General features: G+C 42.3%; 1 protein-coding gene across 2 annotated transcripts in view; it reads right to left on the reverse strand.

The window, feature by feature from the left end:
* Positions 1-306: 306 nt before the first annotated feature.
* arhgef10 (Rho guanine nucleotide exchange factor (GEF) 10) overlaps positions 307-26,702 on the reverse strand; it is a 46,773-nt gene continuing 20,377 nt past the window's right edge. For both annotated transcript variants that reach the window (XM_084569143.1, XM_084569142.1), the window contains 15 exons: positions 26,485-26,655; positions 25,712-25,857; positions 24,947-25,128; positions 20,934-21,049; positions 19,186-19,313; positions 17,998-18,098; positions 17,572-17,693; positions 16,242-16,328; positions 15,194-15,408; positions 14,907-15,064; positions 11,182-11,324; positions 8,859-9,033; positions 2,475-2,597; positions 1,135-1,654; positions 307-1,050 (listed from right to left, as the gene is read on the reverse strand). In XM_084569143.1, the coding sequence (XP_084425269.1) occupies positions 1,155-1,654; positions 2,475-2,597; positions 8,859-9,033; positions 11,182-11,324; positions 14,907-15,064; positions 15,194-15,408; positions 16,242-16,328; positions 17,572-17,693; positions 17,998-18,098; positions 19,186-19,313; positions 20,934-21,049; positions 24,947-25,128; positions 25,712-25,857; positions 26,485-26,655 (2,367 nt within the window). In that variant the 3' untranslated portion in view covers positions 307-1,050; positions 1,135-1,154. The remainder of the gene's footprint in view (positions 1,051-1,134; positions 1,655-2,474; positions 2,598-8,858; positions 9,034-11,181; positions 11,325-14,906; positions 15,065-15,193; positions 15,409-16,241; positions 16,329-17,571; positions 17,694-17,997; positions 18,099-19,185; positions 19,314-20,933; positions 21,050-24,946; positions 25,129-25,711; positions 25,858-26,484; positions 26,656-26,702) is intronic.

Here is a 26,702-nt window from a genome sequence, read left to right on the forward strand (position 1 = left end):
CACATTGCTAGTCCCGGCATGTACTGATGGCTGCACACAATCACAGCAGAGAACAAGGTTAGAATGAGTCGAGGAATGGAGGCACACTGACACTATTTTTTTCTCTCCCAAATACTGCAAGTCATCTGGAATCCTGTGGCTTCAGCCTCCGTTGTATTATTTTGTTTGGCTTTAAACTGATGAGAAGTGTGATGACGTGGAGTTCTACTGAACACTGACTAAAACTAGGGATAGATTAGCTCACTAATGCTCAATGGATGCTCTGAAAAGTTCAAAAGAAGAACACACGTTTTCTCAATAAAACAAAGTTTATGGATTTGTTAATATACATAAGTACATAAAAAGTGTGACAAAATTATAAATCTTTTCATCTTTTTTTTTTTTTTATAATCCTTATGTGAGAAACAAAAATGAATCATTCTTGGTGATAACAAGTCTTTCCTCCCTTTGCGAATAGAAACCTGGCCAGCCAGGGATTCAATCCAAGCCTTCCTAACCTACTTCAGTCATCACTACAGTATTTCACCTTTTGTAAAAAAAAATCCCTTTTCTCTGGACAAGCTGGTACAAAAGTAAGAACCTCTCAGTGAGCCCAAAACCCATGCACGTTGTCTTGTTGTGCTATAAATGTACAACTCTGGCCTTGACAGAGCCGTTTCAGAGCTCCATTGTTACACTACATTGCCTTTCAAGTCATTTCTTAATGCTTTTCAACACTGATTTAAATACTGCTGTCCCATACAGTCAAAGTGTGTGGCACAAACACTGGACAGTAATAAAATGTATTAACCGTGTTACAGGACAACATCCGACATTAGAGACGGTACAGTGGCTTCAAACAAGTAACTCCTTAACAAGTACAGTATATCCTTTCTTGTTTGCACCGTCACTCATCATGTTTGAGTGGTTCTTTATGGTAGGAACATCCCGGGAATGTGGTGGAGATGTAGTTCTGGTTTAAATAAGACATTTAGTCGGTTTGATTGATCCCAAATATTCAGTCAAGTGTCATCGTCTCGTGAGAGTTGTAGGCAGCACTTGCGGTTTAACCTAAAAAGATAAAAGATAAAAGGTGAGATTTTTATTAAGAAGTTTGTATATTTTCTGATGATGGATTAAATGTTTTTCATTCACCTCCCAGTGTATTGCTGGTGTCACATGTTGAGTAATGGGATCTGCCAGATCATGATGGTAGAGGTGGTGTCCTCGTGGCGGGACTGTTTGGTTTTTTTGTTCACCCTGCGGTGGCCCAGACCTCCGGACACCACCAGCAGAGAGCTGACGTCCACCTTGCTCGAGCGGCGGCCCCTCTGGTGATGGGCCGGGTCATGGAGCACGTCGTAAAGAGCCCCGTCCTCGGGCCCGTGCTCCAAGGAACCCTGGGATGGACTTAGGGAGCCGCAGGACGAGGTGGAAAGGGAGTCCTGGAGAGCCATCGAGGTGCAGCCCGCCTCTCCCAGCCAAACGCCTCCTTGTCCCTGTGGGGATGAATCTGAGGGAGGGTGGGCGCCCTCCGCGTTCTGTGGCTCTGTCGGCTGGAGTGAAGACGGAGCGGAGGAGGATGGCGGGCCAGAGGTCCGGTTACACACTGCAGCGGCCGCGGTGAGGAACTTGACTGGACCGTTGTGAGCATGTAATGACACCATACCCCGACCTAGGAACAGGAGCAAACATCCCCATGGAGATTAAACACTTTAGGATATATTTAGGTACGCTGCATATTATCAGTATGAGTAATATGTTGCAAGACGGAAACATCTCTTAATCCTTCTTCAAAATGCAGAAGCAGCAGAAAATAGGCACAAAACCTGACCTCAACTTGAACAAACTGGTAACCACTGCAAGTTATAAGTGCTCAAACGATTGAATTGTGTTATGCTATATCTCAGCAGTCATTTGAGTCAGCTGTAAAGCAAAAATCCCTAACATGTTTTAGTTTCAGCTGCTAAACTGAGCTGTACTTCTGCTTCTCTCTTTTAATTTGAATGTAATTGAACACAAGCATGTTCGGACAAATCAAGCAATTTAAAAACATCTGCCTGTTAAATTGTGATGGTAATTTTTCCCTACTGATATTTTGAGTCTGAACAATGAAAAAAATGAGAGAACAGACAACCTTCAACGAATTCTTTTTTGCCGTGTTAGAACCAATCACAAAAAAATAAGTCAATGTGAGTCAATCCCCACAGGTCCCCACGATAGCTAATTTTCCTTTTCATGACAACTGTATGGGGCTGGATTTTTATACAACTCAATCATTTAAATATATCAAGGTTTCAGGCTTCGTCGCTTTGAGCATGGTGCTCCACTCAAACCTCATCTCTTTAAGCCCACTTCTGAATTACTGCCAAGATGGAGACGGCCAGAGTCTTCAGAACTACTCCTCCAAAAAAAACTGGGTGACCTCATGGAGGGTTTGTGGATCTTTATGAACAAACATTTTAATATGTATTTCAGTGATGTTTCTGTGTTACCTGTTACTTTGGGGATGCCCTGTAGTCTGGGGACGGACAGAGCCACAGTCACTCCCAAGTTGGTCCCTACCAGCAGCAGTCCATGGCAAACCAGGAGACTGCTCACTGACACTCTCTGGTTCCCTGCAGAGAAACACAAACAGAACATGAGCTTAGTCTTAAATAAATTGAAGTGCTTTCTAAAGTAAATCCACTGGTATTTGTACAGAAAGAGATGAATAGAAACAGCTTGGCAAACACATCCTCCCACGCTACTGGAAAATTAGAAAAGTGCACAGTTAATGGGTGACTTCACCAGGCATGGAGGGAGGGAGGGAGGTGTGCGATTTTAGTACGCGGCGGCATTTCTGCAGCCGCGCTGTTCGGCGCTCGTTTGTCTCCAGGGCAACGCAAAGAGGTACCAGGATAAAAGCAGCTCTTTTCAAGTGTCTCAACAAAGAAAAATGCGCCATTATGGTCTGCTTTGAGTCGAACAAACAAACACAAAAGTGTTATGTAACAAAATGAGTGAAGCGTAATGCTGTAATTAAGGAAGGAGCTCTGCCCCTATTCAGAAAGCTTACGGCAATTACAACAGGACAGCCTGGCCTGACCTTTTCCTCTCTTTCCTGGTTAGAAATATCACCGTGAGGCCACTTTGTTCTGGAGAAGATGAGATTGTTAAGTCAACAGCAGCTTTCAGCAGGGATGGCAATAAAGTCAGGCTCGCTGACAGTCTGTGTTAAGTCACTTATTATGTGAAACTTGGACCAACCCCACATAGTAGCTCTGTCAGGAATTAGCTACGCAACAAATGGTTTCTATTTAGACATTTTATCATATTTTTTTGCGACTGTAATAAGAATCTGGGTTTTTTTTGCAAAAGCAGTCTTTTTGGTCCTGCTATGTGGGAGGCGAGACTGTCATGAGTCATTACTGCTGTAACAGCTCGACTTGAATTTCCTCCCTCAAAGTAATCCTCTTGGGCTTTAGGAAAAATTACTGCCAGTCTATCTGCCTGACCCCCTCTGTAGAGCTGACCCCTTGCATGGGGCGCACACACACACACACACACACACACACACTGCCAGACTTCCCAGAATCCTGCCAGATAGGCAGGCAGGTACAGTAGAATCCAGGGCCCTGCGTCTTGCCCACATGTGCTTCTAATGACGGTCCAGAGCTGGTAGAAACGCACAGACTGCTAGTCGGGGGCCTTGCTCAACTTCCTCCTTTCATAATATTTGGAGTTCCCCACCCAGAGGGTGAACTAAAATAAACCCGGAGAGAACGCCAACACGGCCAGGCTCCGGCCCTGATCCTACACCAGGACACCTCTTTGATCTGCACTTAGACCTGACAACCAACAGCAGGAGGGAGGAGTAAATCCCAAACATTACAAAAATACACGATATCAGCCATTCAGTGAGTCCAGAAATAGCTCCGATCAGCACATTGTGAGTAATCATGGTGCACTATAGGGCTGCAAGCTGTAGCCTCTTCATTCATTATTCCTGTTGTAAATCTAATACAAGTGCTCTACAACTACCTCCTCAGTTTTCATCTACATTAGCAAGTCCATGTTAACATGTTAGTTTACAGCTGAAGGTGATTTGCCTGGAAGCCAGACCAACATACCTGTGGCACACAAATAGTTTAGTCATATCACAGTGGACAGTATGGCTCGATGATAATCAGGAACCATCTACCATCGGACCGAGAAGAAGAATGGATTAAGACAGCTTGTAACTGGAGCCACATCACGTTGCAGCTACAGCATATCATCCAGTCCTCCTGTGTCTACTGTTTATCTCTGGGGGGGTCTGGATGTTTATTCACCAATAAGCCTGTAATCCATGTTGGGGCGTGTGCAACAATGGTGGCACGCGAACAAAGAAGAACTGAAGGTGTTATTTACTGACCCCCCCCTCATGTTTGTTTCCCATCAGGCCATGCATGGCTGAATATTTAGGTCGCAGAGCAGCAGACAAAGGCAGACCAGAGCCTGAGCACAGCGGCCAGCCGCCACCATCGTCAGAAGCTTCCTCGCAGTGCAGTCTGCTTTGACTGTGGACTACCATCAACATTTAAAAAGGACTGCTCCCCTTTATACAGGGTTTTGCCATACGTCCCTGTAATATAAATGTATTGGTTTGTCATGTCCTAGCTTAAATAAAAAGGAATTCAGAGGCACAAACTTGTCGAGGTTTAAAAGAAACCCCACTGAATGTCGTCTTAATTCAGAGGACGATATCCAGATTAAAATGTGACTGGAAATACAAACAGAAATGCAAAGTTTTACTTCACAGGACGGAAATGATGACTCTCTCAACCACTAATAGCTCTAAATTACTTCCTTTAAATAACACTAGCTATGAGTTACAATGTAAATTGCTGCTCATGCTGCGTATCAGCCGACCGTGCCTTTAGTGCTTGGATAAAGAAGAACTGTCTGCAAAGAAGGGAGTTAGCAGAACTGCTCCAACATGCACGAACATGAGAAGGATAAGCCCAACTCCAGCACCTCCTACATTCAACACTGCACCATCGACAGAGTTTATTCACACTGAAGCCAACGCCCCACATCTCTTTTTCTAGTGCTGGTGTTGTTCTCTGAATCCTTCCTCATTGTGTGTTCTGTAAGATGAGCTAAAAATGAATTAGGACCTTTCGTAATAACATAAACTTCCCGGAGAATCAAGATGAGTACAGTACAATTTCTGGTTATCTCATTATATGCAGATATTATTACTGTGCTTAAGTACATAAACTTTAGTGGAGCACAGAATGGAAGATGAAAGAGAGATCATTCTTCTCCTGTAACACATCGATCGCAGGCAGTCGTTCCTGTCCAAACCGTTTGTCTGGCAGTTTCAATTACAACTGAGTCTGTGCAGAAACGGCGCATTTTTCGGCCTCATTCTGTTCCACTGCAAAAGCCAGCGGTGATAAAAACAAGGTACAGGCAACAGGAGATGACCAAAGGAGTGGACTTCATGCAAGTGCTTCATTAAAGAATAATAGGAATAAAGCAAAAACCCTTTGATTCTATGCTGACTGACGATCCAAAATCCAAAATACTGTTATCGGAGGAAGCGAACTCTTAATGGCGAGGCCCAGAGGATGAAAGCTTTCATGTGTGGTGGTTTGTCCAGGAACCAGCTTCCTCTGTGGTTGCATGGATTCTATTAGCTCATATGGGTAGTGAGGTCCCAAAGCAGACTGCTTTTATCATTCACATCTGTCTGACGAAGAGCACTCTAAACACTGCATTTCAGTGAGGTTCTGCCACGGGGGTCTACACTCCAAGCAGTCGGTCATCTCCTACATTTTTTACTTGCAATTAGGGATTTCCGGGAGGGAACTTAGGTTTGTATATTCACTGTTGCCAGTGCCCATAAATCTGATTTCCAGCCAGAATCGTGATGATGCAGAAATACAGTTAATCACCGTGCCAGAGAGAAGAACTTGTAGCCATGGATACAACAAGCTGCGAATAAATGCTTCTTCTTTGTTTGTGTTGGAGCCCTCGCAGCTCTAGATTGTGTCTTCATAGCTTCACCGGCAGCAGCTAAATGACATTTACAACCATCACCCAGTGGCTCAATAAAGTCTGATGGTTCTGTCAATTATTAAATGCTGCTTTGAGTGGGAGCTGGATGAAAAGAGCTGCAACGATGGAGCAGATTTTACAACTTCCACACACTTCCCTTTTGACATACTGTAGCTAAATACACCGAATGCCTTTCTGAATATGCTATTGCTGCCTTGGGGCATCACAAGGAAATTCATCTGAAGTCTAAATGTGCATGCAGTCAGGCGCAGTCAGGCTAACGACAGGACTGCTAATGACGGTGAAGATGAAATAGCACAGAGAAAATACAGGATAGTCATTAACTGCTGACCACAACACGAATACAGATTAAACCACAGCTGTCATCGCGAAAACAAAGGTAGAATCAAAACCTCATTTCAACAAATCTGTTTCAAGGCGACGGCGGAGAGTCGACTGTCAAAAATTATTTATGTAAAACTTCTCCGCAACATCACGAAGACAGTTTCAGGGAACGCATGCCAAACCACAGCTGTCTGCATTACTCAGCATGAAGGCAAAATAGACTGAGAGCAGCTATGATTGGACGCTACAAATCTACAAATCTCCCCGTAACAACTACAAACATCCTTTTAGGCTGCGCGTTTTTTGGGTCACGCTGATATAATGCAGCAGATTACGAGATCCAGAGCGGCAGGTCACTCAGATGAGCTGAGGCTGGGAAGACACACAGACAATCACTGGATTTGATTTGAACATCACCAGCAACAATGTTCAGCTTAAACATGCACGGTAGGAAGCTGCCCTGGTTTCACAAACAACTGCTACACACGAATACAGTATTAGTCTATGACAACAAACAACAAATTGCCATAGCAACAAAACTAATCTCGGTGCTAAGAGACACATGCACAAATCCAGAGCACTGTTTGGTATGATGCTAACTCAATAGCTGTGGGCACATACAGAATCCTACATACTGAACAAGTTTAACTTGTGTATTCTTATTCAAAGCCCCTAAAGCAAGTATTTGCTCGCCACAATAAAAGTCACCTGGATTCAAAGTCTCTATGAGGCAGGGCTTATTTATCTCGCGTGTGACACTCTGCTGCAGATATCACAGCCTGCTAATGACAGGTTTACATCTGCAGTGCCTTACACAATCTGTGACCAAAGGTGAGCCATTATACTGGAATGATGTCAGAGAAGTAAACTCCTCTTTGAAGCAAAGACAAACCACTGTACTCACCAGTGATGCTACATACTACTGTAGGTGTACTGAAGAGAAAACCAACTTTCAGATATGTTTAGTTTGTTAAACTTATATAAAGTTTACACAAATCGTAAAAAGATTTTATCACTTGATCGTTTCTAGCAACATAGCTAACGTTGGTTTTACTTTATTTGGCCATATACTGTATTTACAGTTACCGTTTTGTACCAGCAGACAATCTGCTTGATTAACGTTACTTAAGTGTAGATTGTACTTAATTCAAATAATTGTGAACCTGTTGGCGTCACCGACACGTCTCATTGCTGAGAAATTCCATTAGCTCAGCTGCAAATATGTACGATGTCTCAATGTGATGTCATAATGTTTGGTCGGTTGTTGGAAGGATCATCTTGTATTTGTTTTTACTAGTGCTCAGATTTAGGCTGGATTCCCTTGCAGGGCTCACAAAGCTGAAAATGAAGTTGACAAGGTCTGAAGATTTATACGCAACAGCATGAAGACAAAATGAGAGGTTCCAGGTTCATTGTTTAGACTAAGCAGTTCTTGAAAAGAGGACAAGAGCGTGACAAACCTGCCATAACAAAAGCTGTCTGTATGAACAACTGCACTGATGTCAGCTAATAACTGACAGGCAGCCCTTTGAAATTGTGAGGTAAGGGGACCTTTATCACGGACCACAAATGAAGGGTTGTATTTGAATAAGTATATTTGACTTGACAGTCTCAAGATCAGATATCAAGAGAGCAAGAGAGCCCAACTATGCTTTGGTGTTCTTTGTCAGACAGTTTGACAAACTTTAAGTGTTTCAGTCTGTCAGCTGTACAGATTGCATTACTGAGTGACGCTGAAGGGCGGGAGAAGAAAACAGAGAAGCAGTGGTTGGTGCAGCGGGAAAGGTGGCAAGCCCGCACAATTAGCTTAATCTAAAACCTCAAATCTGTGGACAGAGCAGCAACTCCCATACGGCGACAAAAACTCTTAATGCTACACAGAATAAAATGTTTTAATTGATAGTCAGGATAAACGACGAAAAGACTGACAAATGTGTTTTGAATCATCTGCAAGAAAGAAAAGAATAGCAGCAGCAGCAGCAGCAGCAGCAGATGCAAGAATGTGATGTTTCCTCCTGCGGGCAAGGAAAGTAATAGCTGCTGGAATGTTGACATTAGCACCACCTGCATGCAGTGAGTGCTTTATCTAGATTTTTATTATTATTTGAACATTTGAGACTGACTCTTGTTCTGATAACTTTGGAGATGAATGAGAAGATCGTACCAAAATTTTGGAGACGGGATGCAGAGGCTACAAAAGCAATTCAGCACTGTAAGCTGACTAAATTCCTTCTGTATTTGATGCTGAACCATAAACTTGTATTTGTAAAATTTCTGACCCTGGACAGGTGACCTTTTCAGCAAGTAATTCATACTGCTGAATAGGTGGCTGAAGAAGTCTTAAGTTATGCTTAGTGCCAAGATAGCTAGAACTGTAAATAAAATAAATGAAAATAATTTACACTTATTTAATATTCCAAACCTTCCACATTCAATGTTTAATATTCACTGGATCTTAGAACAGACGTGATGTTTTCCCAGTCTAAGATAATAGAATGACATCTCACCAGGCAGTATGTTGTGGACAGGTGTGGCGATGTTAATGTCCTGCAGGTGCTCCAAGGTCTCTGTGTGGAAGAGGCGCAGTGAGGAACCAGAGCTGAAGGCGATCCAGATGCCCACCCCGGCCACCACCATGTGGGACACCACCATGCCCTCTTCCTGGTGAGCCTCCAGCTTCCTCTGGATGAGGGAGAAAGGGCAAAAGTGGTCATCATCTTATATTCACATCATGTTAAGAATATGTGCTTATTGGGAATTATTTCCATGTATATTCAATAGCTTAAACAGGCTTCTTCAGTGCTAGTTAGACTGAAGGAGTCATCTGAGAGCGGACCTGGGACCATCAAGAGCATCAATTATACAAACCTCAGTAATAAGACATGATTTTAGTCTAGCAGCTTCTATACTTACACTTAATTTGACTCGACATGTAATGTAGGAAACAAGCTGCCCATGGATATTGCATTAGATCTAGTTTTGAACTGGTTGGCATCAATAGCAAAATCTCAACATCGAGTGCAAAAACAACACTGTTATATTAGTTTTAGTTTTATACTGACACTGTGTTAGACCCAGGTCAAATGTGTTATTGTTTACAGAGTGCATTTTAAATTGTCACATCATGGTGGTTGTGTGTAACTATAAACTAGAGAGGAACATTGCTCAACCCACAGAAAGTCTGTCTCAGTCTGTTTAGACTGCAGCAGCCCATTCATCGTTGGTGGCTGTTCTGTCTGAGTGATCTGATTGTGCCTTGGAAACCAAAAGAAACCAAATGAGAACTCACATTACACAACAAGGTATGTGATGAAATGTTGTTTTGTGTCCAAATGCATGGCAGACGTTATTTATGTTGTGATACGTCAATACTTTAGAACATGGACTGGCTTCCAAACTATGTCTACATCATTTTATTAACTCCAGCTTTTCATTTAATTTATTTGCTTGAAGAAGAATAGTTTCTGTGATTGTGAAGTTTATTTGCATAGAGACCAATAAACCAGGCTCTCTCAATAATTACACCACATGTTGCTCAACACGTAGGTGGAGTTATATTTGGATAAGGAGAGTCCATTCACAAGTGCTTCAGTGCATTGTTTAGAAACTGGTAATGAGGGAGCATGGAATGTAAATGTAATGTCCTGCTTTTTTGTTTTTCCATAGATCTGTACGGTTTTAAATATAGAACATCTCTGTATCCAGATCACCTCTTCTTCCTTCTCAATCTAATTCTTCCTCTCTGCCTGACATACAGTCACCACTCTTAACTAACTGTAAGTTCTTAGCGTGGAAAAGAGAGCAAGCCAGGCAGGTGGTCCAACATAATGAGCTTAATGAGGCTAAACAGATTATGAGTGTCAGAAGAACGTTGCTATTCCTGGACCCAGGGCAGGTGCTTCCACTCCCTAAATCAGGCCAAGACACACACACACACACACACACACACACACATGGAATGCCATCCATACTCCAGGATAAGGAAAAAGAAGGGGAGGAAAATGAAGCACCTAAATCTACTTGTGGTCGTGGGTCCTACTTCTAAAGACCACATTTTAGATTTTAAAAAATCATCCAGACTCTGACTGTCCACACTCAAAAGATCTTGTCAAAAATTTCCAGTTCTCACTCTTTTATTTCTTGGTTCTCCCGTGGTGAGTGATGTGCCACTTTTAAAAGTGCCCCAGCTTTAAAAAGTAACTCACACACAGGATCATACTACTCTGGACGCAGTGGTCTTTCAGGCTCGAGCATGGTGCAGAGCTGGTACTTGGTTGGTGCTATGCAGAGCTTTGCAGACACACGTCTACCTCTAGTAGCTGTCCGGTGACACTTGGTGGGAGTGTCAAACTTTCTGCCTGTGTTTGTGCTGTTGTTGCTCCCTTAATTTTGGCCCTGCCCTGGGAAAGACTAGCCGAAGATCTTGTATGCACTGGAGTGCCTGTCTCTCCTGTTTGCTTTTTCATTCTTTTTCTTGTGATTCTTATGGTAAACTCTGCTGTGGTTATTCCCTTTCTGCTGCAAGCCAACTTCCTGCAACCAATCCATAGCATCATCAGTCAGGGGTAACATGCTCTTACACTGTTGGAGGGCTTCACGCGTAGCACATGTACCTCTGTACCTTTTACATTGGCTGAATTCCCATCATCCTTCACTCTGAATAGAAAGAGAACTATGCATCCTTTTTATTACAGCTTGTTTGCAGTGGCAGACTGGGACAGACACTCTGATAAGAAGAGATGTGCCAAGGGTTACTTAGTCATACCTTGTGATGTAGAGGATGATATGATATGTAGGAGGAGCCAAAGAGTATCAGACCTTGTCACGTACCTCTACAGAGTGTGTGTGGGTGCTGATGATGAAGACTTGTCCACCTGATGAGGCCCAGAGGTGTTCCTCCACAGCCAGCATGGCCTTGACAGGGAGGACGCCCAGCTTCAGTAACTTGGGCTTGTCACAGTTCCACAAACCATCTGTGGGAACAAATCAAATACTCACCGATCGATACTAAACTGAACCTAGGATATAAAGCATTTCACCAAATAATATGAACAAAATCCAGTTTATACTGTATGCAAACCATGAACCATATCCAAACTGAAACTAAACGTAAGAGATAATGAAACATACAGCTACAAATCTCTGCAGCTTAACTGTAGCCTCTCCATAAACATCAATTCATTCTCCTGTGCAAAGTACGCCTATGGCAGTCTTGCATTTATTGGCTGAAGAAGAATGGTTTATAAGGTACATAAACAATACACTAACAGTCAATCAGTCTTTATAAATGTCGTCTGTGAAGGTCATCTGCTTTTATAACTCTGCTAATGGTGAAAGAGTGGCCATTGATGGTTTCCACAGGCTTCACTATGAATATAGATGGGCTGTGAAGCATTAGTCAGAGCCGAGCTGTATCCCACACGCACCTCCTACACACTCTGTTCTACATGTGCCTGAGCACCTACAGTGCCAACTCGACTGCAATGTGACGGGCCCCGGCAGTATCTTTAGAAATATCAACACTTTACGCTTCTGCTGCCGTTGTATTTGCTGCATACATAAAATGTGGGCACATGAAGGTTTGTTGGGAAGAAAACATTGGGTATTTCAAATGCAAAAACAGAAAAAACACGAAAACTCAGCTGGAAATTAAAGTTTCACATAAAAAAAAAAGGAAAAAACAGGGAGCAACTTGGCATACATAAATCCAGACAGTCCACTCCTACATGGGCCCATGGTTAAATACAAAGTACATTTCATCCACATACTGGCTTCCCTTTGCTAATCTAGGCCAGGAAGTGACTGAGGCCTTGCCAATAATGTTTGTTTAAGAGAAGGCACAAAGGCGGCTATTGAAGGGAGAGGTGCCATGCAGGGAGGGATGTTCTTTCAGAGGTACAGTAATGATTGGGGAAGTAAGGGTAATCTGCCACTAAGGGAGCCAGGTGGGATTAGCATTCCAGCAATGCCCTGTGTATATTATTGTAATAATCACACTGTGTAGGTGCAAGTACAAAAAAAAAGAAGGAAAACTGAAAGGAGTAGTAGAGAAAAAAAAAGACATGAGTGCCAACTTGCACGCTTATGTAAGTCCTCTCATCTGAAGTGTGTCTGCCCACATCTCTCACTTCTTAAAGTGTAGCATTACTTTGTGTCAGTGTCAGCAGCAGTATCAGCAGTGTGCGCGTAATACGACCAGACGCTGAAAGCTGATCAAACCAATCGTTTATCTCATCCTGACAAAGCTACGGCAAACAACAAAAGATGTGTGCTGCTCTCGACGGGGAAAAGAAGACGATAAAGGATGGCTGGACGGAGCGGGACGGAGTTCGTGTTGTCACTGTCTCATTATGAAGTGCGACCTTTGCCGAATCATTGCCTCTGCCTCTTAACACGCTCAGTCAGAGGAAATAGCAAGCGTGGCAGAACTAGGCTGACTGGCCAGCTTCAGAAACACTGCATCAACACCAGAGTAGTATTTCCATGCTGCTTGAGTAACTCAGCACTGAAAGCATTAAAAGACAAAGCAGCATTCCCATCTGTTCAGTTGTTTTTCATCTCTTGTCTCTAGTCACTTCACTAACTAAAATAAAAACGATAATTTCTCCTAGCTCTGCTATTCTCTACTTTACACCGATCAGGTATAACATTATGACCACCTTCCTAATATTGTGTAGGTCTCCCTTGTGCCTCCAAAACAGTTAAGACTCATTAGAGAATGGACATGGGCCTTCTGAGGGTGTCCTGTAGTGTCTGGCAACAGAATGTTGTTAGTGGGGGCCTTTGGGTCCTATGGGTTGAGGGAAGGGGCCTCTGTGGATCATCCCACAGATACTTGATCAGTTTGGATCTAGTGAATTTGGAGGCCAGGTTGTGCTGTTTTTCTTTTTTCAGTTTTTCCTACAGCGTTTTTGTGTGTGTGCCTGTGTCAGGCTGCATCCTGCTGGGGATGGCTGCCGCCATCAAGGAGTGTCATTGCTATGGGGTGGGGGTGCCTGGTCTGATCTAGGTGGGTGGTACATGTCTAAGTAACATCCGCACAAATGCCAGGTCCAAAGGTTTCCCAGCAGAACACTGAATTGTCACAATGTTATTTACGTCTCCTTGTCAGTGGTTTTAATGTTGTGGCTGATTGGTGTAAATGCTAACAGAGCACAAGCAGAGCTAAACGCGTCTGGAACAGCGTCCCCACAAATGTATGCAGGGTGAGTCATTATTTTAGCATCAAGCATCATGTTCCTGAGACAGTGACAGGCCTGGTGACATGTAGAATATCATACATATCAAACTCGGAGTGTCTAAAGGAATCTCTTCCTTCTGGGAATTTATTTGACACACCAGTGGTCATGAAAAATAACAAGCAGATACTTAAACATGCAAAGGTCAACACTGCCATACACGGCGCCACTGTCTGGCAGATGATGTGGGGACAGTGACGGAGGGAAAAAATGCCTCTAAACGTAGCGTAATAAGGGGTCCAAAAAAATTCGGAACAATTGAACACACATTGTTTGTTTCTTCCAAGGAAATTATAGTCTGAGAGAAGGAGGAGAATAGTTTTTCTCATGTTTCTCTGTCCTCAGGCTATCATCCATATTCTTTCTGTCTCTGTTTCCATTTCTGTCTTCTGCACACAAACCCAACCGACCAACTTAACTGAACAACAAAGCAAGAAATCTAATTTGAGAATATGTGCCACTGAGTTTAATAAAACATGCCTCCAGCAATGGTGGCACAACAAGATAGTGACACCCATACTTAAATTTGACAGCCAAGAATTACACAGATTCTCTTCCCTCGTGTTCCAAAATAAGTACTTATCTTTACCCACATTATGTGAGAGAAAAAGAAAGAGGAAGAGGATGAGACTCTCTCAGTTTGCACCATCATGAAAGCCAATAAGAGACAGAACAAAACGGAGAATGTGAAAGACTGTGGGAAGAGAGCAGCCCAGAGTGCAGTGTCTGGAGGGAAGGCATTAAATAGGTCACCGCTAACGGATCGGCTTCTCCCAGACAACAGAGCAAATAGGAACAGAACCTCGACACACAGCAGAGGAGACCCCTGACCTGGAGCTTAATGCAGAGGCTCTGGTTTATACAATAGCAACCTACTGAAAAAAGGGCCATAAAACAATGACATCTCAGTATAAACCCTCTGCTTTAGTATTTAGCAGGAAACTCTTCAGCATTTTAAGACATTTAAGACAGTGATCTGATACACTGCTGCATGATCAACGCTGGTCCATCTCAGAACAAAGTAACCTAATCAAGAGCAGTGCTATTATTCATAGACATAGACCTACTATGGTTGAAGTCACCAAATTCAGGCCAAACTAAATATTTAAGTAAACGCCGTCAGCCTACATAGTTAAAAAAAATCCCCAACCTAATTATCTCAATGAATGCATTTCTGTTTCACACAATAACAGTGATTTAACCTCATAATTGTCCTAATTATTGTCCTAATTATAGCCATTTAAGTGTATCAACAAACATTTCAAAAGGCGTCACTCTAAAAAAAATATATAGCAGAAGACACACACACACACACACCTTGTGATCTGGGATAGATTGCCACAGAGCCGCTGACCAGGCCGGCGTACAGACAGTGCTTCCTATAGACCAGGCTGGTGACGGTGGACTTGTCTGGGGTGAAGAAATGCTGCAGACGTACTTTCTTGGAGCGCTGGCTGCTCTTATAGACGATGATGCTAGACAGAAGGAGAGATGAAATTAATAGAGATTAGGGGTTTTATAACACTATTGGTATTTGTCATTAAATATAGTTTGAAAAGATTATTTTGTGGTGTTTGTGGAACATTGTCTCTAATTATCTGTACCTGCCCTCCTCCATGCCCAGACAGACACTCGGGGTATCACTGGCCTTCGCCAGGGCAGCATGGTTGTTCTCGCCATTTTGCTGGAGCTGCTCAGTCGGGACGAAAGCCATGCAGAGGATACGGGACTCTACATTGAAACACTCAGTCACCTTAGGGCTGGAGTTCTGCATGGCCACTATAGCTATCTGGCCCATCTGGTTGGTGCAGCTTGCAACCTGAACAAAGACAAAGAAACTGTTAAATTCTAAGGATGTATTGGTATTAATAGAAATATTAATCAGCCCAGTTAGCTTTCAGAGCGACCCAGTGCGAAACAAACACGGCTAGAGTTCTCCATATGTTCATGATAAAACCCTCCACAGATGAGTTTGATTACATAAGTAAGTGCACATCAGAATCATGTCATAACAGGTCAATTTAAAGCAAACCCTTTCAGCTATGTTAGAAACAACTACACTCTAACAATCCAATCTTAATTCACTTCTCTCAGCAACAGTTTACATATTACCTCACCATGAAAATAACCAGTGAGAGTGATGTTTATATCTTTAACAGACGCCAAGTTTTCCCTAATCATCAAAAACATTAGCTGTGATTACCGTGGCCATGACAGTCATTGTTTATTTTAAGAAATAAATGTAAGTACTGAAGCAATAACTTTCAAAACCAGATTGCTTTTCTCAAGGGGACATTAGATATTTTAATAAATAAAGAGCAAAAACATATAATCTGTTCCGCTAATGCAATATTATATTATTATAAGAGCTGGACTTTGTTTGAAAAGTGGTTAAGCTTAAACGCTGCTGCCTGCTGAAAACAAGAAGACTGCAAGGCCAACCAGTGCTTGCTGTAGCCACTCAGACACACTTCATTTAATAAACTCTTTGAGGCCCATCAATGTGTTCTCATAAAACTACACATGTAGTTCTCTCTTTGTTTGATAGAGATTATAAACATTGGTGTAAGTCATGTTTTGTGTAACTTTTATGTGAGCTGACAATTTTTTATTTTTTTTTGTTCTACAGGACATGTAGGGAAAGTGTCTCACCCAGACACATCCATGGCCAACGACAGGACTGTCTGCTGTGCTCTCTGTATTGATGTGGGGCTCCGGATTGTGAACAGCGCACTCCACCTGTCACAGAGCAGACAAAATAAAAGAAAGTGATACAAGTAATAGGACAGATGAGTACATTCCTGAAGTCTACATAACAGAAAAGACCGTTAACTAAGGGGAGGACAGATCTGGCCAACAACTCAACAGCTCCATCCTACTTCATGGGACAAATCAATCACCTGGGTTCTACCCTTGAAGCATTTGGTTGTTGAAAAGAGTGGCCCGTACGGGGATCGAACCCGCGACCTTGGCGTTATTAGCACCACGCTCTAACCAACTGAGCTAACCGGCCACACATGTAACCCTATTTTGCCCCAGTTGGTTCGACAGTCCTGCATAGACATGCATACATAGCGTAATCTGACTCCATTCCAGAAACCTGCGGCATGTAAAGGACCTGGCTATGACCTGGCTGAACTGTGATCAGTTCAGTGTTTTTCAACCAGACTGTACAAAAACATAAAGCAGTTTGCTTCAACCAGTAATGAAAAGACGGCACTATGATAATAACATACGATGCTTTTCAGGTCAGTTGGTCAGTGTGTCCGTGTGTTGAACAGAATGAGAATTTAGTTTTATTAAATAAAACAGTTAACAAAATTATACTTTGGGGACATAAAAAAAGGTAATAAGTCACAATGTATTGTTGCAACTTTCAGCATACTGTGAAACGTTTGAAATTGCACATGTTTTGAAAAAAACAGCAAGGTTTCGAAAGGGAGGATGAGGGAATATTTCCAGGAGTGGAGAAAGGATCTATAGTATATGTGTGTAACTTGTCATATTAACAGCAAATCAATTAGCACCATGAGATAGAGTATGTACTCAGACAATACACAGTCATTATAATGACCCTAAGTCACAGTTTCTCTAAAAACTATGGCCCGTACGGGGATCGAACCCGCGACCTTGGCGTTATTAGCACCACGCTCTAACCAACTGAGCTAACCGGCCACATGCCCACCTGCATTTTCAATATTTTTTCACAAGTTTTTCAGTAACTATTGTAAGATGTAGTGTAATATTTATTTAAAAACTAAAAGAATATGATATGTTGATATGTGTGACTTTTCAGACCTTCAGGAGAATATAATTTAGAGTAACCATAGTTAAACTGCGCTTCAAGCTCCAGCTGAACGCAAATTCTCTATAAAACCAGGTTGCATTGTATGGAGATCAAGTACACAACCTTGGTGTTATTAGTAGCACACAATAACCTAACTGGCCTAGCTAGCTTGAATTAAGAAAAAAAGGGTCTCACCTTGAACTCCTGCAGTTTTGACATGACCACAGGCATCTGACGAAGCAAGAGAGGGTGTTTCTGCTTTTTGATCTGATTTCCATCGTCCTCTGCAAAGAACCAACCCTGCAGGTTGTCCTCCTCTGATATAAGACACACACACACAGACGAACAGCACAGTTTAATAATGTACCCCATGCAGCGCGAAATATTATGATTTCCAGAGGAGACACTGTAAAACTGAAATAATCATCTTAATGATAATAACTATGAAAGAAACAGTAGAACAGTTGTCATGCTCTCACTGGATTTGATCTATCAGCCATTAATGTTTAATAGCAGTGAATTCATTATAATGGAATAAAGCATAGATGTAGCAGACAAAATCGAAAAAAATAATGTGCAACTGAGACGAGTGGAGGTCAACAGCCAGGCAGTGTACTGTACCTAGAGCCAGCTTGGCCATCTGCAAGTTACTGATCCATGACTGTTTGATGGCAGGGCTGAGTGTATTAAACACTGCACTGAAGTACGTTGGTTTACCCGTCCTGCCAATAGAGAAGACAAAATAAACAAATAAAAATATTTTACTCAGTAGTCATAAAAGTCAGTAGTCATAAAAGTCATAAAAAGACACGTCGGTGTTTTATTGAACTAGACAAAGTTTGTGGGCAATATATACGAGACGCTTTAACAAGACTGTACTGAATGACGTATCAAAGCTGTAGCAACCACAGGGTATGACTTAGCATTCATATTTCTCTGAGCAGAAAGAAGTCATGGAAATGTTGCAGAGCAGCCCACTGATCAGCATCCTATAGTTAACAACAATGTCATCAAAGGAAACGGCCTGTATCTGGATTGAATGGCACCGATACGGGCAAATGAGTCTGCCTATTCACTGCTGACTGAGGATATAGACTGTGACAGAAAAGCAATAGGAGTCAGTGTTAATTATCGTTTCTATAAGCAACTCGTGGAGACATTATGTGTTGTGTGTGTGTGTGTGTGTGTGTGGAGGTCTGTAACGTATCGCTCTTGCCACGGGCCGATGGTGGGAAGTGTTGTGTTTTGCGATTTGGGGATCAGGACAGGAATGAGAGAGGCGCAGCTGTGTTTCCAAACATATCCGTGATAATCTCATCAGCTAAATGCAGTAGGGATGAGTGACGGCGTAAGGAAGTGAAAGGGTGAGAGAAAGCAAAAACTAAATTTATGGTCACAGAGAATGTGAAGAAGTCTTAACAAGGGGACCCTTGGGGGAACATGTGCCGACTATAATAAGAGTGATTAAACGTGTGCTGCCAACATTTGTGTTGAGCAGCAGCTGGGTAGACTTTGGTTATAAACACTGATGCACATTTCCTCTCTTGTGATTCATGCCTCAGATTAGAGCTGGTGGAGAAACTTGTTTATCTAAACACCCTCTCCTAAAGCTAAAGGCATACAGGGAGGCTGGGAGAACAGAAGGAGAAAGCAGGGTAAAAGGGGATAAAGACAAACCTAGGATAAACACAATACTTCGGGGGGTTAGGACTGAGACAGGAGACTGGTGTCAGTATGAAAGAATAATTAAAGCTTGAGAGGTGTGTTTAAATGCATGCAAAAAAACAAAAAACAAAAAAAAAAACAGACTTGTCTTGTTTGCCAGGCAGCTGGAGCTGGATCCTGCACCGGTCAGCTGCCCTGATTTCCTCCTCCTTCTTCAGTATCAGCCTCTGGAGACCTGATACCCAGTCCTGGGCCACGATGGGATTTACATTCTGCACACAAGAATATTGGAGGAAAGAAAAACAGAAAGAAAGAGAGCAATGAGAGAGAAGGAAGGGGTACAACAATGAGAGAAGAACAAAATAAATGGACGCTTCAGCATCAAGAAATCTATTTTTGAGACACTGGTATGATTTAAGTTGAAAACCGTTTCTAAGAGGATCTGCTGCTTATACTGTCATCTGCAATTACTGACAAAAAAATAGAACCAGCTGTCACTCTAACGCACTCTATATGTGACCTTTGAGGGATTTCTAATTTTTGTTGACACATGCTCAGGGAGACTTGGCTGCCTTCTGAGGCTGCCAATCGTACTGATCTTCTTTATAATGGACTGTGAATGGTTTCTAGTATCTTTACTCCTCCATGTGTGAGTTGGCCGAGTTAGTACTAAAAAACGAGCCAAAAAACGTACCACGCCGTTGAATCAATACAGCAAATGCAGTGGTAGTCTCAAGCCAAATGGCCGAGAGCCTTATATAGTCTACATCTCTGGACCAAGCACGATACATGGTCCCAAACTGTACAGAGAGCTTTTCACTAAACATTTACAATTATAATACTGTCAGTATAATTTGGGGTGTGAAATGTAGTGCTGATGAAAATCTTGGCCGTGCGCAGTTCACACATATCAGCCTCGCTTCTTCCTTTCCTTTCCCTTCACGTCTGCCTCAATCACCGTCCCTGCCTCCCCTCCATCTCTCTGACACATGTCTCTCTGAGAGCCTCTCTGTTACTCTGCCTCCCACTCTGATTCTGACAGATCCAGCAGCACAGCACAAATACAGCCTTGCACATTCATGCTGGGCTCTGCAAACTAAACCTCCGTCCCACTAGCACAGGCAGACTTGTGTGGCCCCATGATATGACAGGCTTGAACGGTGCAGATCAGGACTTAAGAGACTCCTAGTCTCTCCAAGACAAATTGCTGGTACATTCCACAGGTTAAACATTATACACCTACATAAAAGCCCCACAGAGAAACAAGGAGAAAAAAAGCCCTTAGGTACACTAAAGGAACATTTATCTATGTCAGCTTTTGCCAAGCTTTCAAGGCTATTAATAGGCAGTAGAACTAACTAAAAAGATCAAATTTTTAGTCAGAATAAGAAAGAATAAGAGCCCCATACATATGATCTTGGACTTATTTGCTTCTGATGCTTTTACTTTTATATGTTGATTCCCTTTCAAACATAGTTATACTGAAGTAAGTATGAATATTCATTCATTCATCTTCTGTAATCGCTTGTCCTGTGAAGGGTTGTGGTGGGGCTGAAGCCTATCCCAGCTGTCATCGGGCAAGAGGCGGGCTAACACAGAGAGACAGACAACCATTCACACTCATATTCACACCTACGGCCAATTTAGAATCACCAATTAACCTAATGAGCATGTCTCTGGACAGTGGGAGGAAGCCAGAGTACACGGAAAGAACATACAAACGCCACACAGAAAGGCCACGGAACCTTCTTGCTGTGAGGCACCAGTGCTAACCACCACGCCACTGTGCCGCCCTAAATATGAATATGTATTTACATTTTTATCGAACCTTGCAAGGTAAAATAAAGAGATACTTGTACTCGGCACTTTTGTTTAATGGGGTCATTCCGTACCTGGTAGTTTCCTTTGAGGCTGCTGATCATACTGGAGATCTGGTTGACCAGGCTGAGATCATGGATCAGGTTCTGCAGATCTTGGTACAGCTGACCGGGACCCATGTACAGTTTGTCTACACGGAAACACAATTTTTCCAATTAAATGTACAACTTAAAACAATAAAATAAAATACAACACCTCAAAACTGAAACTATTCTGAAAATTTTTTTTGTTAAAATTTTTTAAATAGACTTGATAAGTGAATTATGGACCTCTGAAACTCAGATCACAGTGACAATGGTCTCAAATAAAAAAAAGGCAGTGTTGTCATGTGAGCAGGAAAGTATAAAAAACATTTTGAAACTGAGGGACAGGAAAAAAGGAGAAGAAAAAAAGACCTAAAAGCTGATGCCTCAGCTGTCAACGGCTGCCCTAATAGAAAGTTGGATACACAGTCAACAATGAGTGAGGCCAGTGTGATGAGACAAGCAGTTACAAACGGGACAAAGATCAATAAAGGCCAATCAGTTGGTTTCCCACCGGGAGCGGTGACAGTTCTGCAAACTTGGCAGTGATTCTCCTCCATGTGCTCCCTGCTATCTAGTGTTAGCTTTCAGGGGCCACACACCTAATACTGTTTGTTTTTGCGTGTCTGCTAGTATCATGCTTCCTGTTCCTCCCTTGTGTAGCGACACTTTGTATACTGCAATACATATACACCTAGATGTTTGCCTCACATCTTTTTTTTTGTACTTGTCCTCAAAACATCAAACCTAACGATCCCACGTGAAGTGATGAGAGTAGCTGCCGTTGAAGTTCTGTCTCTAAAGAAAAAAAAAAACGGTTTTGTTTGTGCGTACACAAAACACAGCTGCACTGAACGCATCAAGCGTCTGACAGGCCTGTGTGCACACAGACAATCATGAAGAATAGCACGTAGAGAGCACAGGGAGGAATGCCTGTCAGTTGTCCAAAGCTGCCAACTGACAAATAATTGAGGTCATTTGTTGTAAAAACTGTAGAGCATGAATCATCTTCACTACATTAGCTGCTCCGAGAGTACATAACAGTGAAAAAAAGACTTAAATTGCATGAGAGTGAGAGGCACCAAAATGCCTTAAGCTCTTTTTGCTATGCCCCTCTTCTTTCTATTCCCCCCTAGCTTCTTTCTCCTCCTCCTCCTCCTCCTCTTCTTCTACAATAGTCACAAAGTCTAACTGGAGCTCCAAAACCATGGCAACCCAGTCCTGTGTCCTCTTGAAGGCCTCCCTGACTGGGCATTCAGGGCAAACCGTACCCATTTGTACATCGCCAAATGTCGAATCTGTAGGTGGTCTCAGAGAAAATTACTCTAAAATGTTTGTGTACAAGAGGCTGCACAGAGAATGTCTGTCATCTTTACACATGCATGAGCACAACTGCCTCCTGCAGTGTGCATGGGTTTTGGCTTTAGCTGACATTTGCATTGCCAATGACCTCCCATTCTATGTTATTTGTGCCACTGGATTAACTCTAAATCACCCCACAGTACATTTATTGATTATGTAAACTTCAGGAATTTTTTTCTAACTTTTTGCTGCCATGCCTCTGTTAACATGAAGTGGCTTCCTTGTGGGCACGACAAGCTGTACTCAATTTTCATAGCTCATCTCTCCAAAGGCTGAGATATTGAAAGCTGAATGCAGGTCACAAGATGAGTTCTGATTAAAAAACCAGAAGCATACAATACAGTGCTGTGTTAAAACTAACTTAAGTATGTGTACGTGGTTTGAGTTTAATTAAATAGACATTTAGTTTGAAAGAAAGTTACTTACTGTCCTTACTGGGGCTCTGTGCTAACACTCAAGTATACCATTTACTGTGTATAATCTATCTGCGAAGTTTTATACATTATTCTGCTACATGGTATCTTAATTTACTAGTACAAGTAGTAAGACCTAAGGACCAATACAATCATGGCTTAAAACAAGCATTCCCAAAGACTAGACTGGCACTGAGTAACCCCTTTCCACCCTCTGTCTAACTTCCTGAATGGATCTTTGTGAGAGAGCCAAATGCCAAGAGTATTCCTGACAAAACACGGCTGGGAGCATCTTCAGAAACATGCCAGTCATCCCAGCAAGTGCACACTTCCTCAAAACAAACAATGCATCTACAAATTGCATACTGGCTGTGAGAGCAGCAGGAATATGTAACTCCAAATGGCCGGTTTGTCTGGTGGTCAGATTAATCTGCAGTATAGATCTACTTCTCTTTCTCACTCAAGACATGACATCATATGTCACTGAGTCTTTTCATTGGCTTCTAGCAGGCCGGTGACCAAGCTACTTTTGGCTGAACACAGAGAGCTGAGAAACAATAGTTTCCACTTGTTAAACGTTCCTGGACGATGCACACGTTTGTAAAACTCACAAACACATTTCTGGAAATATCTACATCAGAAAACTGAGTAAATGTCAACATGTTATTGCTGACTGAAATAGTCATTCAGTCGAACAGAAAGGGATTAACAGTTCATTTTAAAGCAGTGATGTAATGCATCCCTAACACACGTATTATGAGCAGGTTAAGATGAGGCAGTGAACCTGTCTGGTGGTTGCAGCCCTAGGAAAACTCCTCAGTCTAGACCAGATGTTACCCCGGTCTGTTTGTGCCATCTGTTAACACACGCTCAATGACTGGACTGTTCATATGGCTCCGTAAAGTATCTGATGGAGCCAGCTGATCTGGCGTGAGATGGTGCATTGGAGAGCAAACCAAAAATGTAGTTTAAATGAAGGTAAAATGTACAGTTACTTGTTTAGAAAACACATAAAAACATGCAGGATTCATCAAGAGATAAACATGACATTGTGACAATTGGCAGGAAAAGACTGAATGTTATGCAAGTGTATTACAGACAGCATCTGAGAAATGGGGGAGTGAGAGAGCAACATGTAATTTAGTGGTAGTAATTCCACTGGCATTTAAAAGCGGGAGCCTTTGACCTCTGCTTGAATACTTCTAACATTTGACCTTTAACCAGGGATAACACAGTATCAAAGCACTCACCAGCTCAGCAATACAGCAGACTACCATTACTTTGGCTCAAATGTATACACACAAAACAAAACCAAGAATAAAAACTGCAGCACTACGACCACAAAATCATACACTCTCTCTTGTTTGTCTGATCTGGGCCTTTTAAAGTGGCTGAGCAGCTGTCTGTGACAGGGGAGAACCCAGTGGAAAGACTGAAATCATTGGACTCTGCAGCCAGCGGACCAAAAGACTGCACAAGGGAAAAAATACACACTCAGTGACTGGACTATTTGTGGAGGACTGACACAATTATTTAATTTATTATTTGTATTTTTTTTAAATGACTGAAGTTTAAAATGCAGTCAATTCATTAAAATACTTTTTTCCACCAAAGATGTCACAAAATCGACAACTTTCTAGGAAAATAAAAATGTAATCTTTTAATTATTTAAACAAATTTAAAAGATTTGACTAAGACAGCCTGAGTATATATTTTATGAAGTGGAAAAATAAAGAAGGAACCCAGCGAAGAGAGGCAGAGGCTGCAGCTGCATTAGCTATGAGGATACCAGCCCAGGGTAATCCAGTGTGTGCCTTCCACTAACAATTGAGTGATAAACATATTTTTTGTTGATCTCTATGATTGGCCAACAAGTAACGGGCTACAGTTGTGATACAAGGAAACGTTAAACAATAGGTTTTCTTCAAATGCACAGATGCATGGATTCTTGTTACTCTTGCTACCCTTTCTTTCTGAATTCTAGTTCAACTTTTTATTTTACTCCTTTCCTTTTTGGTACTTTTGGACATGTGCTTCCGTGTGAAAGTTAAGTGACCAGCAATTGTTGGCTCTCATCACAAAATCTAATCTAATCTAATCTAATCCACTCAGCTAACTAAAATTGTTCCATCTTCTATCATACCTTCTGTCCATAGTTTACAGAGAAACAACGATGCAGACAGCATACTTCTTATCAAACATTACTGAATGTGACACTGTGTTTCATACTTGGCTTTGCGTTGATCACCACTTTCTCCCCTGAATGAGGGGCTGGGTAGCGGCTGCTGTCGGCCATGTCCTCACTCGATCCAAACTCTAGCACCTCCACAAAGTTCAAAGGTACACTCCACTTTAGAAGGAACTTCTGGTCTGGAGCATTCCCAGTCCCACTCCCACTGCCATCCTGACATCTGAAAAGGAAAAGGAGGATTAAAGTTTTGTGACTAAATGCCTCTGGTTCGTATTGTTAACGCATTGTGTGGGAATGGGATATGTGCAAGATGTGAAGGTATGAAAATAAATATTTGAGTGGAGAAGGCATGTTTGAAAAACAAAAGGAGATGAATGACACTCATCTAGGGCAACACATTTTTGCACAAGTCTGTGCAGATTTCCCCTAAGGCAGCATGCGGTGACCAACATGTTACAATTACAGGACAGAAGCTGAAAAGCCTAGGAATGGGATCCATCACTCTTGGTTAAATAGCAAACCACAGTGAGTATGTACGGTCCAAACCCAGACACTCACCGTGGTCAAAAGTCAGCCCAAGGACATCAGTTACATGCAGTGTTTACCATTTCAGTTAATTTCAGTTACGTTCACTTTAAGACAGACTTCCCCACTCTTCTAGGCCGACCCCAACAAAAGTATACACACAACAATTAGTTTCTAAAATTGTAAAACGCTACAGAAATTATAGGATATTGCACCCAATTACAGGAGAAGGTGCAAATTAAAGATTAAGAACAGGTCTGGGTTGTGGTCACTCTCACCGGATATTGGGCGTGGCACACATGAGCACATCGTTCAGCAAGAAGAGGCGTCGCTCCTTGGTTTTGATGATTTCACCACGCTCATTGTAGACTGTCTCCACCATGTCGTCTGAGCGGATCAGGTAGCGGCTGCCATTACTCAGAAGCTGAGGGGGAGGGATGATAAATCAGAGTAATACTATGTACATTGGATCTCAGAGTAAAGCTCATTGCTAACAATACCCAGCTCGGAGAGGGAATTATCTAGCAATAATAAACCAAGAGTACCGAGATTCCAAAAGGCTTTATTGGCTCATCTCATGCTTTGTTTTTCTGTGTAACAGAATATATCTTATACAGCTCAATGCTCAATACTGCCTGTGAGGAATTAAAGGCTATGGGGAACAAAACTCATCTGCCCCATGAACAGTATCCTGTAAACATGTTTCTACACAGATACCAGTGTGGGTGGCTGCAGATAGACAAATAATTATACCTCTGGGAAAGCTGGTGTTGTGCGCACATGTTGTGCTAAGCCATGCGCTAAAAATATGGCATTCAGTCAGGAGAATACTTGGTATAAATTATGAGGTTCAAGTGCCCGATGACCGCCCACACTGAGACAGAGACAAATGCCACAGCATATATGCTAACAGAATGAAGCCAAAAGTATGCACAGTGGTGAGCCATGAGTATGCTAGAATGTGAAAAAAAAATCACACAGATTAAGTCTAGTGTTGAATTATTCAAATTAAAAATATGGATGTCATGGAACCTAAAACAAATGGGCAGACCTTGTTGAGGTAGCGTTCGCTCATAGCCTTTGCGATGTGACGGATCTCACAGCGCTGGTCGGCTTCCCTCTTCTTTTCATTGAGCTTCTCAGCCAGAGTCTCCAGCTCGGTCAGGGCCATCTGCAGAGGCAGACGGTCTGCATGACCTACTGGTGTGTTCTTTAGCATGTCCTGATGAGGAAGACAGAAGTCGAACATTAGTCTGCCATTTTTTAGAT

This window comes from Chelon labrosus, assembly GCF_963514085.1.
Source record: "Chelon labrosus genome assembly, chromosome: 20".
Lineage (NCBI taxonomy): Eukaryota > Metazoa > Chordata > Actinopteri > Mugiliformes > Mugilidae > Chelon > Chelon labrosus.